Raw genomic sequence first — 14155 nt, 5'->3', positions numbered from 1 at the left:
AGTGACGTCTCTTCATGCTCACCGTACATGGTAGAAGCAACATCTTCTACAACGTGAAAATGAATCCAACCTGACCTATGGCCACCAGCTAAACGTGACAACAAAGCCTGCAGCAAAGCTGCTGCTCCACAGTCTGCCGGGTCTTTCCCTTCGCCCCCAGTCCCCTTCAAGGGAAGGTAAAACAGTATCTTCTAAACGTGGCACAACGACACAGCACGTGTGAGAGCTGCTGAAGAGACCGCGAGGGAGAAGGAAGAAACAGCTTGGAGAAGAGGAACACGAAAGCGCTTGGAGAAAGTGAAAGAGGGACAGAAAGGGTAGAAACAGAGAAAGTAAAAGGGAAAGAAATGAAATTAGGAAGACACAGAGGGGTAAAGGGGAATGAGGAGAAAAATAGGACATAGAAGAGAACATAGAGAGGAAACAGAAAAAGAGGACATAGAAGCTGAGAGGGCAGCAAGAGGAGCAGCAGGCCAGCACAGGCTAAGAGTGCTGGAGAAGCAAACGGATGTTTTAGTGAAAAGAAGGTTTTTCTTGTGTTCCCACGGTGTGTTTTCTTGGTCTCCCACGGTGGAGACCAAAGGAGACACCCTGGTTCAGTGCATCACTCTCCGTGACTCTCTCAGACCCCTCTGAGAGCCCAAAGGCCATGTGCTGAGCAGAGCTGTCCCCAAGGAGTCCCCAGCCAGCCCTGTGTGACACAGTGTTCCCTGCACCCCTCAGCAATGGGACAGGGCTGCAGGGAAAAGGTTCGGCCAGGACCAGCTCAGTGGTGGTGGAGGGAGGCCAAAGAGACTGCTGCAGCCAGGCATGAGGTAGGGGAGCCTCAGGACATGACATCCTCTGCYGCAGAAACACATTCTGCTCCTTCTGGTTTTGCCTTTTTACCCCTTCCCCCCCCTTTTTTTTTTTTAACAGAGCTATTTCCCTGGAGTACTTTGGCCCAAGTACTTTGACACTTCTCAGATAGATGCTGAGGCCCAAGAACTAATTCTGTGCGTCCCATCAGTCAGTGCCTGCACCTCGGAACATGTGASTGTGTCACCTTCCCCTCCAGCCACTTCCATGTTTCTGTTTTCCCGGGGGAAGCCACAGCAAGAAGTGGGGATAAACTACTGCCCTCCTCCAGCCCAGCTACTGCCTTCCCACCCACAAAGGCCCATCAGAGAGCTTGGCTGCCCTCACTGGAAGATGCTGCATGCACTGACTCCACCATCTAGCCTTGGAGTCTCTCCTTGCTGTGTTTCTAAGGGATAAACATGGGACTACAGCCTACCCCACACCTCCCACCACCAGAGCCCTYGTGCCCCCCAAGTAACCCCCCCAGCACTATTTCCCCTAAGCAAAACACACATCAGAGCCACAGAACATGAGAAAAAGGAAGATGACAGACAGTCAGCGCAGTGCAAAAGGCAAATCAGAAATGAGGACATACAGGGAGGGAGAGAGGAGGTGCCCTTGGTCCATCCCTGGCACACAGGTCCACTCACACACATACTCACACACATCCTCTCCCACACACACAGGATGCACCACATGCTTCAGAGACAGGCCCGTGGTAGGCTCAAGGGTAGCAGAGACAGCGGGTGACAGCAGGGAGGGTCATTCACAGGTTACTTTCATGGCTTTCCTCTGTCTCGGCCGTCATGGGGGGCAGCCCTCCGTTGTCGTTCAGCCGCTTGGCCCTGTAGGTCTCATAGTGGATGTTGTGGGTCACTTCTTTTAGGTCTTGAAGGTGGGTCCTGCAGAAGACAAAGCCGAGATGGGGTYGGAAAGAGGTTACAAAACTCAGCATCAGCACTGTCAGGGCTAGTGTTCTGAGGATCCTTTTATTCCCCTAGATAAACGAAAGATTCCTCCAGTCAGTCTGGCTATTGAACATCCCTGCTCTTACTGTACAACTACCATAACACAACYGATAGCTGCAGCATCATCTTTCAAGAGAATACACGCACAGGATGCAGGATATTGGCTGAACCCCCTGGTTCTGTTCAATAATGTCTTGCCCCTCTCAAACCAGTGCCAATGGGGATATTTACTGGCCTTTCTGGTGTGCAAGAGCAACAGTGACTCATCTCTTCTCACATCCTGCCTCCATCAGAGCTGAGATGATGATGTGGATTAGGTCCACTGGGGACCATAACCTGCCATGAGCAGTAGTCTCTAACCTCTTTAAAAAGCCYGTGGGCTTGGTTTGCTTTTTGTTTTGTGACTATCGCTTGGTTAGGATGTTTCTAGTAGAAGATTTGGGGAAAGCACAACTGCTGTGGTAGGTACCACTGTAAAGAACTTGTCCTGAGCACTAGAGGATAGTAGAATGATGTCAGGGCTCTGTATCTGGCCAAGTGTCTTGTTACCACCATATTCACAGCTGTTATGAGTCACAGAGCTATGGCTTTATAATGTATCTCCTGCAGTATTTCCTAKTTAGTTAGTTAGTTAGTTAGTTAGTTTTGGTCCTGTTTTGAAACCTTATTGTCACCCCGGCCCTTTGCAAATCTTCTRCAGAATTCAGAATAGATATAATTTGTGCTGAGATAGTGTCATAAAATAGAGTATGAATAAAACAGGACAATGAAAGCTGAATAAAATACCAATCCTTTCACCTCTGCATCACATGTTCTAGGCCATTCCTCAAGACTGGTCAGTCACAGGGCGTAGGGCTGAGTAGGAGCCTCTTTCCCACTTATTCCAATCAAGTCACATGTTGGCAACAACTAGAAGCTCTTGCCACATAATATGGTTAATGGCTGGCATGGCAGGCTATGGGATCCCTGGGCATATGGGATGGCATGGAGTGCTAGCACCCACCCCCTTTTTCCTCGAAGCATCCACCTCATACCTGCAAACTAGTGCTAGACACACATCACTAAGACAGCCACTAGAACATCCTAAGACAGCCACTAGAACATCCTACCCCTTAACCTGTCCAAACTATCCTTTGGAGTGTCCGGACAAGCTTTAACTGCTTGGAATGTGCTGCTTCTTCCCTCCCGTGGGGGATATTTCGCTCTACTTGGGCTGTCTCACGACTCAGGAAGGTTTCTTTCTCACCAAGAACAAGCTAGCGCATGACCGCCGCCTCACCTGATGACAAAGTCTCGAAGTAGGGCAAATTCGCAGTGAGTGAGGTTTTCCACTGAAAAGAAACAAAGAAAGGAAGTAGTTGTTATGCTTTATTTTGTTAATAACCCTTTGTGGTTACAGAGCCTGGGAAGGTCGCTGCYGTGAGACACTTCCTGGTGGGCAGAGCCTGCATATAGGCGGACAGTTGGAGGACAGACAGTTGTGCGGACACCAGGCACTGTCAAGCACTGCATGGATGCACCGTCAGGCACTGAGCAGTCATATGGGAATTTTCCCTTGAAAATCAGGGAAACCTCAGAAGATCAGCTTCACCCCTGGTGGTTTCAGCTTGGTTCCATCTTCTGCCAGGTAGCAGTGCTGCAGCAGCCATAGCAGTTCCTTACAAACAGAGCTATCTGAAATTTCTTCTTTTGCTTGGCTTTACAAAGCTTATCACAAAAGGCACGGGAAAGTAGCAATGGGAAATTTATTCAGACCTTGGTCTATTACTGGAGCCTGCGGAGGTGCTTTAGTCCCCCCGAAGCACAAGTTTCTTTACCTTCAATGATCCCCCAAGGTGTTTTTCTGCCCAGGACTCTCTTGCCGTTCACCTGGTACTCCTTGTCGCTGCCCACCACTGCGAACGGCATGCTGTCCTGCTGGGGAGAGACAGCAGGAGACACCTATGGAGCCCATTGCAGCGAGCAGCACCGCTCCCCATGCGCCTTCCCTCCGCTCAGCTCGCCAAGCACAAAGCCTTTTTTGYGGGAAAGTAACAACTTTGGCAGAGCGACACTTCAACTGGCTGCCCCCTTCACCCATGAGCGCTATCCCTGGCGTTTTGAGCCCTTATCTTATAGGTGTCCTTGCCCCTCCAGAGCTCAGCACTCAGCATGCAGCTGGCAGCGGTGCCAAGGCATCTGAGAATGGGGCGGGGGTTTTCTGCACACATCCTCAGCATTTCATAAGGGGAGGATGCGACCAGAGGGCAATTCCTTGGTGTAACCAGGAGAAGGTCTATTGGCTGAAGGCCCCTCTTAGGGMTAGTTTGCAGTGAGCATTTCTCACCAAACAGTTTGTAATCCCTTAGCAGAAAAAGGAGAGGATGCAAAATAATCTCCCCAAACAGGATGCATGAATGTCCAAAATCTAATATCTGAAATGGTTGCACTCAGAAGGGCCAGAGATGAGATGCAGTGCCCCTCTTGGACCATAGATGAGGCTATCAGGGAACCTAAAATCCCTAAAATCAGACTGAGAGAAAGCACCTGTCCCCAGAGTGCAGGGTGCAGGAGACTCTAGTATCTCCATAAGGTTCATAGACTTGCTAAGTTTTATAGATAATCCTGAGCCTGGGAAGGCTGGAAAGGAAGGAACTTCAGTTACTAGAGGAATAGAGTGGGGTTTTTTTAGTTTGTTTGTTTTAAGGTGATTCTTACGTTAGAAACTATCAACTCAAGACCATGGGGCTGAAATGCAGAACAAAATGTGTAGAACAGTCACACACATCTGCTCCTCCCAAGAATATGTATTGTGTTGTTTTGCCATATAGGAAATGATTAATTAAGCTGGGTTACATGGGAATTTATGATGGGATATGGAAGCAGAGAGAGCAGAAAGAAAGAAAGCAGAAAGTGTCAGGYTGCAAGGCAGATACCTGTGGAGTATTGAGGACTGTTTTTGACTGGAAGCCAATTTGGTTTCACTAATGGCCTTACCACAGGAATGAGGAGTGGGATAATTAAAAGCACGAACGTCAGAGAGGCGGGAGGCATTGTGGGCATGGAGGCAGGGTGGGTTATTATCCAGGAAGATGTGCAGAAGGTGGTGGCACAAAGGGCAGCGTTTAGGAAGTATCAGCAAGAATTTCTGCCGGGGCTTGGGAGCTCATGGACAAGCGAGTACTGAAGGAGGCCTGTGCTAGTCGGTCACAAGATGCCCACAAGGCAGTGATGTGCTGCGTTTGTTTGAAGTACRTATGGCCCAAGGGCTTATAGCTCAGACCTCTCCACAGAGTATCCACATCAGAAAACTTAGCTAGGAAATCAAGTCAAACTGGAGCAAGCACAGAAAAGAAAAGTGAGGAGGATGGARAACTGAGAAATGGGAAGCCCATTTTAGGGAGCTTGTCCGGTTTAGCTGACCAGAAGGCCAGCAKAAGATGACGTGGTTCCCTACAAATGCCTGAGCAGTGGGAGGAATCACTAAGCAGGTGAACTAGTGAGAACTAGTTCCAATTAGAATGAGTCAACATTGCTACAAGAGCACAGACATAACCCTGGGCACAACCTGATCATGAACACAGGCTGCACAGTACTCTGATGGGACGAGCCTTTTCACAAGGACTAGGAGAGCAAGAAACAAAGCTGCTTTTTAGAAAGGTTTTGGTCAGTGGTTGTAAGTGCTTATGGGGCAGGTGTATGGGACAGTCAAACRTCAGGCATCAGCTGCATACCAGGCCTCTTAAATCCTTAACATAAGCCAAATAGCATTCAGCAAGGGAAGATTAAATACAGTCTTTCCTCACTCGGCCCTTAGAGCACGCTGTGATAATGACAAGGACAAATTAAACTGAATGAAGGTCCTGGATGAAGGACCATCCCCTACATTTATTGCATTTTTTTTCACCCGGGTACCATAAAGCACTTCAAACCTTCCAGTGAATTTGTGTTTGGAACATACATTAAATTTTACCAGTCTTTGCCACTCTCCCCACTTTGCTCCCATGATGAAGTGTTTCCTACCCTGATTTTGTCGTTCTCTGTTTTATCCTCCAGGTCCTCATCAAATTCTTTCTGGGGGTAAAACTCGATGCCATTTACTTCTAGCTCTTTGCGCACCTGAACGGAGAGAACCTTTTGAAGCCAAGAGCCACACGAGCTTGAAGGGAAGGCAGGCAGGACAGTTGGGCAAACATGCTTGGCACATCCTTCCAGAGGGGAAAGGCTGGAGAGGCTATTCCCAAGGAAGTGTGCAGCAAGGTGAGGACTTGAGCCGGGGTGGGGAAGGGTCCCGTGCAAAGGAGGAGATACTCACTCTTTGTTTGAATTCAGTCTTCTCCTCCAAAGTCATGGTGTCAGCCTTGGCAATAACAGGGATGATGTTCACTACCTTGCTGAGATGTTTCATGAACTCCAGGTCCAGAGGCCGCAGGCTGCAGCCAGGGAGGGAGCAACAGGAAAGGGGTCATTTTACCCTCCCCAGATGTCATACTAATGACCCTTCCAGGCATCAGTGCATTGATGAAACCTCCCTTGCTCATTCTCTGCTTGCTACCACCATAATCTCTTCTCTTATTATCTAGACCCCTTTCAAGCCCCAAATGCCCCAAGTGTGGCCTGCCCCACAGGCAGGATCCCTGGGCCCATGGCTGATAGAGCAGTGCAGAGTATTTACCTTCCACAACAACACTAGGGGCTTGAGAAAGGCAGGAAGGAGGCTCTATACATACGAGTGGCCTGTGGGGGAGATGAAGTAGAGGCAGCAGTGCACTCGTGTGTCTGGGATTCGTTTCTTCCTTGCAATATTCACCTCCTCTTTCAAAAACTTCTCATACTGCTCGTTGATGTATTTCTCAATAGGTTCCCAGCTGTTAGGGTGGGAGAGACAGATGAATAGACAGGTACAAATCTCCTCATGTTCCTGCCTACGGTGTTCCCAGCTCTGACAGCAGTAAAACRGGCTCTAGGGTAAGAAAAAATCCTCTACTAGAACCTCACTGTCAGTATGGATGTGTAAGAGTTTCTGTAGCTGAGATCAGGGGTTCTTGCAAAACCACTCTTGAAATTAGTGRTTAAATCAATGGAAGGGGAAAAGAAAGAGCCACTGGTAGCATGGTAAGGAGCTGCTGAAGGCTGCTCTTTGAGAGAAATATAGGGGGAAATGAAAATGGTTCAGTATGGGCAAAAGAACTTGAATCTGCTGAATTTCAGGTACAGGAATATATGTAGAATTTGGGGGAACTGTCAGGCCGGGAAGGGGATTAGGTTTTTGTCTGACTCCCTGGCWGTGAGTGGTGTGACAGCATCACTGCATTTTGCAGGCATCAGGAGAGGGCCGCAGGGTTGGGAGAGAAGGAGTGGGTGGAGGTGAGTGTCTGAATGAGGCCAAGGGTTTTTAAGGCACAGAAGCAGGCACGTGCTGTGTGTATGTGCCTACCTCCAAGCAAGCACATGAAACCAGGGCGCTCACAATTTCACATGCCCATGACTTTCCCCAGCCCCCAAGTGCAATAGGTGGGAGTTACTCTCTGCTGCATTAAATGCAGCCCTTTCTGGGACACAGGGTCCTGGCTGGGTAATACTCACCAGTTCTCGTTGTTGATCTGGTCCCCAAATCCTGGGGTGTCAATCACAGTCAGCTTCATCTTGACACCACCTTCTTCAATGACTGGGGAAGAAATTACAAACGATCATACACCTCCTGGGGACTTGCTCCATCGTGAAATACGGCTCTGTGCCCTGCAAGGGAACAAGAGTGCTCTGCCCTTACCCCTGCCCAGCAAGAACCAACGGGCCAGGCTGGGTCACTGCATGCCTGGACAGCTGTGATCCCACCTCCGTTCCCTACTAAAATGTTGATAACCTGTGCACTAAACCACTTTGTCACAGGAAAATGGATTTGGGCTCCCTCTGTGCCCTAAAGAGCTCTTGAGGATAACGGGAATTGCCCACCCTACAGCCGTGTGGTTCTTACCATGTCCAATGGCTTTGATCTCCACCGTCTTGGGGATCTTCTCCTCACGGTTCCAGCCTGAAGATTTGCGGCTCACCTGGGATTTGAAGAGGGTGTTCACCAACGTCGACTTCCCCAGCCCGCTCTGACCTGAAGATTGCAAAGAGGAAGCTCATGACATCTGCCACAGCTGGGGGATGTGGAGGCCCAGAGGACCCAGGAACCAGGCTAGCGAGAGAAAACTCTGGAGACATCTCCTTGCCTTGTGCCTGCTGCTCTGTGCCCCCACTGCAAGCCCTGCCTGCTCCCTCATACCTCCCAATGGGGCTCGCGCTCCCATATAGACTCTTGGGAGACTGTCCTACCGTGGTTCCCAGGACTTCAGTTGATCCCTGCCTACCTACAACCATGATGTTGAAGTCGAAACCTGTCTTCATGGTCTTCTTGCGCATCTGCTCGATGATGGTGTCGATCCCGATGTAGCCCAGCAAGTTGGCATTAATGCCCATTGGCTTCATTGGCACAGCCGGTTTTTGCCGCGGYTCTGGGACCAGTTCAGACATGGCGGCTTCGTTTTTGCTCTCCACCTGCCCTGCACAGGGAGAAAGAGTGAAAAAAATCATCATTCGGGTATAATGAAGACTTGCTSTCTTGTCACGAGGTGCTCCTTGAAGCGAACCTTGAAGTTCCTTGAAATTCCTTGAAGAACCTTGAAGAACCTTGAAGATTTTAGCAGTAAGACCCTTCATGGAGGAGCATCTAGTTTCTAGCATACTTTTCTATATATCACACTAGCTTCAGAAGTTGAAAAGTGGAGCTCTTAAAACACTGAACATASTAATGACTACCTCCAAATAACAGCAGCAGATCAAGCGCTGCTGACTTCACTGCTAATCAGAAGCTGTAAGGTCTGTGCACCTCCACTTTCTTTTCTTTTTCCCCATTCTCATGAAGACTACCAATATTTTAGTCCCTCCAAGTTAAGCACATGCCCTGAAATTTGGAATGGACTTCCCTTTCAAAAATGATCATGTGTCCAACCCTGGCATCAAAACCTCTTGGGATTTAACTCAAGGCCTCGCAAGCTTGGCCACACCAGAGAGAAGAGCCCCTCTGTCCCACAGGAGACTGTGCTACTCACTGTGCTACGTGCTCTGARCTCTTTAGAGGAAGGCAGGGGTGGAACAACCTCTGATTTTACCTCCAGCCTGTAGATCAGAGGTGTCTGTCATGTCTGCCAAGGATTTTATCAACTTCAACTTTCATTCCTCACTTTCTCCTCCTTGTTTCTTCCACAGAAAACAAACCAGTAAAAGGGAAGGCCCTGGGTGGTTTCTGGCCTCCCTGCCCTTCCTTATCAGGTAAGGGCACACTTGGCTTGGGTCAGTCCTCACTTGCTTATCTCTGTCTCTTCTTTTTCTCATTAGCAAACCTGACCACCCTGGGAAGAAGCTGGGTGTTGGGAGAGAACGGGCCACAGAAGAAAAGTTGCAGTTGATGGGGAAGGGAGGCTGGAGGGTTGAATCCAGAAAAGAAGATAAAAGGGATGGAAGCCAAATGCCTTCAATATATGAAACAGCTGCAAACTAGAGCCTCTCCAACTCCAATCACTTGGCTCCTCGGTGCTTTGTCTCACTAGATGGTTATTTTTTCAGGACAAGGACAGCATGCTTGGTAAGCACTTTCCTATTTTGGTTACCACTTCAGTTCAAGTAACCCACACTAAATTATTTCTTGTAATCCTTTTGATTTCTTTTTTTGCTTCTCTCAGCAGACCYCACTGGCTGTGCAGTAGCAGGCAAGTGGTCAGACAGAAAACTGTCCTTTGATGGGTGAGACACCTCTTGGAGAGCGGGACAGATCAGAGGTGGCAGAGGTAGGGACACTGTCAGCACCAGCCTAGGACRCTGGTGGCAGTTCAGCCAGGTCACACAGAGACACAGAGGAGGGCAGAGGGGTTTTGTTCAAGGATGGGGCTAGTCTGTGTGGGCAGATGGTGTCCCAGCCCAGCACTTCCACGTCAGTTCTTTGATGCAGACACAGAGGGCTGCTCTACATAAGGAAAATTTTATGTTTTATGTAAGCTTTAATATCCTGAGGTGTTACAGACCTTGCTGAAGGGCCACCCTTAGGAAGGAGAGGGGTGCAGGTGCCTGTATGCATCTCGTTTTGCTTTAGAAGGTGTTTTATGTTAAACCAGGAGAAGAGGTGTCCCCTCGGAGGGGCTGTATTGCATCTGTAGGAGCCCAGCAGCAGCCACCCACACAGGACACAGTGGGTAACGTCCTAAGGGCTTCGCCCCTGCTCCCTCTCACCTTGCCCAGAGGACAGACGTGCCTGGGGGATGTCCCCGCTCTTCCCCATTGAGCAGGGGCACCCTTAGCTGTCACCGCCTTCCTCGGGAGCAGCGCACGCCAGCGTGGGCGGCCCGGCACGGGCCGTGGCAAGCGGGAGCGGCCTGTGCCGGGGCTGCGAGCTGAGGGCTCCGCGGCCGCGGCGCACTCGTGCGCCCGTCACGGGCAGTCTGCACCTTGCCCGCTGACACAGCGTCCCCCGGGGCTCCGCGTGCCTTGCTCCAGCTTCCTCAGAGCTGCTGCCAGCCAGGAAAGGCCATCCATGTGGCAGAGTGGGGAAGGCTGGTCCCGCCAGCTCTGCTCTCTCCTGCCCCTTGCTCATCCTCTGCYGGTGCACCCTGTTCCACATGTGCTGTGGGGCCTGGCCGTGCCGCAGCCCCCGGGCACCGTGCAGCTCTCACCCCACACACCCTGCTCGTGAGGGCRTCTCGGAGGGGTCTGATGGTGATGACTGTGGAGGAGGCCAAAGACTGAGGGCAGACATGGCTATTGCTCGCTCTTCCTGGCCACAAGGTGCCAATTCTCCAGTAAGAGAGGGGAGAGTTTCCCAGAGTAGGAGGCTCCCGTACTGCAGGCTGCAGGAAGCACTAGGGCATCTGCCTCCTGTCTCCCCCTGGCCTAAGAGCTCCTTGGACAGTTGCAAGGATCAGTGCATTCAAGGAAGTGAAGCATCTGGCTATTACGATAACAGGGAGCGAATAAAGCCCTGGAGGTAAGTGAGGATCAGGTCAAGCAGGTGGGAAGGAAGCCCAGGCAGCRGAGATCTCCAGAGAGGAGAGTGCAGGTGTCTGGCTCAATGATCTTGAGGGTCTTTTCCAGCCATGATGACTCCGTGTTTCCCTAAGCAGCCTCTCTGTGGGGCTGATGGTGTGGGCTGAGCAGGACAAGCCCAGGGGCCTTGGCTGCCTGGCTGTAGCTTCTCTTTGAGGAGTCTGTTGCCCTCTCTTTTATTCCTTTAACTCCTTTTTCTTACAYGGGGAGAAATAAGGAGGGAAGGAGCTACGAGCCAACTCCAAGGTTCACAGGAATGTTCGTGGCTTGTCCCTTACACGGCCCTGAGGGGACACTTTGCCCAGAGCTGCCAGATGCTGCCAGCYGTGCTGTGCACATTGCAAGACTTGGCCATGTCTTTGCAGGCTTTGCTGCTGGAGCTGGGAGCTTGCAAAGTCTAGAGCAGGCTTCTCAGTGCTGGGTCCTAAACACCTRAAGAAAGTACTACAAAAAGCTCTCAAATCAGGAGAAAAGGACTCCTGAAGTCTCCTTAAATATTTCCTGGATTTTCTGTCAGTGATTTGGGGGAGGGAGGGAGAGGAAAGTTTGGATTTTGGATATTCCAGGTCTCAGAGCAGACAGCATCCTCTTTCTCCTGCCTTCTCTCCCTGTGCCACCTCTGAAAGGCAAGCCCCCATTTTACAAAGAGGCAGCCAAGGGCTCAGCTTTGTGCACGCAATTTTCCAGCTCCTGACTTCCACGGAGGAATGCAAGGCGACAGCTGGGGAAGTGGCAAGGCCAAGGTGTGCAGACAGGCACGAGAAACACCTTGAGGCAGGAGACATATCTACCCGCTCACTGGTAGCAGTGCTACCAGTGCTGTGAAACCTCGCCAGGGCTCCGAGCGGCTGCTCAGGGAGCAGCGTTACGCATCCGAGGCGCAGCCTGCAGCCCCCCCAACTGCTCCCGGGCCCTGTAATAAATTCACGATGGGGACGACGGTCAATGTGGCTGATAATGAATAGGGGATTAGGCCAGGTTAATGACGTGCATCCGCTGCTCGCATTACCAGCCTTCCCTCGGCTGCTTTGTTCTGGCTGCTGAGCAGGGGCTGCGCTGGGCGGGTGGTTGGTGGTGGCAGCCCTGCTCCCCGGCTCCCTCCTGGCGGGAGGTGATGGGAGGTGACGGAGGTGGCAGGAGGCGGCTGGGCCGCCCGCGGTACCTCGGGCTCGGGGAGGCCGCTGCACTCGCAGCGCAGCCGGCAGCGGGAGGGCTGCAGCGGGTGGGCTGCAGCGGGAGGGACTGCAGCGCCCGGCCCGGGGCAGGCAGGGCTGGGGGAGGCGGTGGATGCTCCAGAGRTACCAGCGGGAGCCGCCCGCCCGACCCTCAGCAGCCCCTGCAAACCCCTTGCCGGGAGGCAGTGGCCGCCGCTGCTGCAGGGCTCCGTGAGCACCCTGGCGTTCCTGGCAGGGCACCGAGAGTGCCCTGGTGTTCCCAGCAGCTGGCGGCAGCCTTGCCAGATGCGTTGCAGGCCTGCATGGCGGGGGCTTTGGTTTATTCCTATGGGGGGGAAGACTAGACCCGATAACCTAGATACAGCCTTGTCCCCTCCCCCTGCCTTCCCGTTCTTTGTCTGATGGCAACACGGAGGGAGGGGTAGAAACCATCCCTTGACAAGGAGACCCAGCTTCCAGCAAGGAAGGGCCATTTAACCCGCTCGTAATGCAGCCACACGCTCCCTGTAGCTCCCGGTCCTTCGGCAAAAGGCATCCCGCTCCCGCGGGTCGCAGTGATGCAAACACATCTCGCTGCAGCCGCCTGCACCTGCGCGGCCCCGGGCTCGCGTTCCCGTCGCTGCCGGAGCCTCACGGGGTGCGAGGGAGCCGGCGGCTGCAGTGCAGCACGGCCCTCCCCGGCCTCGCRGGCAGCCACGCCGGCTCCCGGCCCYGCGCCCTCACAGGCGCCTCACCGGGCATCTGCCCGGGGGACAACTGCTTTTGCCTCCAGTGCCACGATGATCCGCAGGGCATTTCTCCCAGCCACGCAGCGCCAAGGCCAAACTGTGCGGGACACGCCGCCTCACCTCAGCACGCAGAGCACATATGTTTTCTTTACCACAGGACCACCGGGCATTTCAGGTGGTGCCATGAAACTTATCCCAGGCTGCAGCCTGCCCGGGGCTGCCTCCCCGTGGCTCCCTTGCAGCGGCACCTGTGCCTTGCAGAGGGCCTGGGCAGGAGCCTGGCGCTGCCGTAGGGCCTGGGGCCGAGCGCCTGGGCACGTGCTCAGCGCGGCCGCCGCGAGGCCGCTCRCTGCCTCAGTGGGGCCGCCTGCACCTCCCTGCCGGCAGCACCRGCCCATGGGGATGCCGGGACGCGGGCACCCCGTCCCCCTGCCCGCTAGTGCCAGGGGGTGCAGCGTGTGCGGACACCTGGGACGCACCTAGATGCACAGCACGTCCCCGGGGCCCCCGCACAGGCCGCGAAGCAGCTCCGAGGGTTTCCCTGGCCCCTGGCCGGCTGGGATTATGTCTTTCCTTCAGAGCAGCCCCTGGCGAGAGCTACCCGCCGCCAGCCCCACAGCCGCCTCTGCTCCTTCTCCTTGATGCCAGGCTGCTACCACGGAAACAGAAAGAAAGGGTAAAAACCGCRCCAGGACCAGTTTCTTCCACTGTCSTTTGGAGGAGATATTCCACTCAATGGCCAGAGCTGGGCACCGCGGAGCATGCACGCACGGAAAGCCGGAGCATCCCCCCGCATCGCCCGGCGCTGCGGAGCTGGGAGCATCCTACCTTTGAACATGAAGCTTCCTTTGTCTCCGATCCCTCTCCCAAGGGGCTGGGCTTCCCCTCAGTCCTCTAGGCTGGCGCTGGCGCAGCGCGGTGAGCCACCAAGCTCTGCTTTCACCCCTCTCTTCCTTTCCTGTCCTGCTCTCCCCCCTCTGCTTCCCCTGCTTCTCCAGTGGCTGTTTCAGCGGAGCAGGGATGCGGGTGCTGCTCCTGCTGCCTCCGTCATGTGACCTGAATATTAAACATCGCTGCCAAATCTCCCTGCGCGCCCTCCCCCTGGCTCGGCGCGGAGCCTGCGGAGCCTCCCGCCCGGCGGGCAGGGGAGCGGGGCGGCTGGGACCCCCYGACAGAGGCGCCCGCTCCTCCCTGCCCCGCTGCCCCGCGCACAGGTTTCCTTGCTCCTTCCCTTGCTGTGTCCCAGCAGCTGRACATGCTGCTGTGCACAGAGCATCTCTGGATGCAGCCGCTTGTTCCGGGAGGGAGATATTTAACCGCTTGCGGTTTTGCTGTGGCAGCGCTGGGCGATGCCAGGGGTCTTGCTCCCTTTCCCTGTAGGATCCCT

At 53.3% G+C, this 14155-nt stretch overlaps 1 protein-coding gene across 2 annotated transcripts; it reads right to left on the bottom strand.

The window, feature by feature from the left end:
- Window positions 1-450: 450 nt before the first annotated feature.
- SEPT3 (septin 3) lies at window positions 451-13795 on the bottom strand. 2 transcript variants are annotated; one of them, XM_026038260.1, is made up of 10 exons: window positions 13597-13795; window positions 8141-8332; window positions 7762-7890; window positions 7374-7455; window positions 6518-6655; window positions 6103-6220; window positions 5811-5906; window positions 3626-3725; window positions 3088-3139; window positions 451-1742 (listed from the first exon to the last, which is right to left on the bottom strand). In XM_026038260.1, exons 1-10 carry the CDS (start codon window positions 13604-13606, stop codon window positions 1607-1609), a joined length of 1053 nt encoding a protein of 350 aa, XP_025894045.1. In that variant the 5' UTR covers window positions 13607-13795; the 3' UTR covers window positions 451-1606. The 2 variants fall into 2 exon arrangements, with proteins under 2 accessions (XP_025894045.1, XP_025894046.1); XM_026038261.1 differs by having other exon boundaries at window positions 3626-3722.
- Window positions 13796-14155: the final 360 nt, after the last annotated feature.

This window comes from Nothoprocta perdicaria, unplaced genomic scaffold (assembly GCF_003342845.1).
Source record: "Nothoprocta perdicaria isolate Ctin4 unplaced genomic scaffold, notPer1 scaffold_206, whole genome shotgun sequence".
Taxonomy (NCBI): domain Eukaryota; kingdom Metazoa; phylum Chordata; class Aves; order Tinamiformes; family Tinamidae; genus Nothoprocta; species Nothoprocta perdicaria.
The sequence above is the reverse complement of the archived record's forward strand: the minus strand, read 5'-3'. Positions and strand labels throughout refer to the sequence as shown.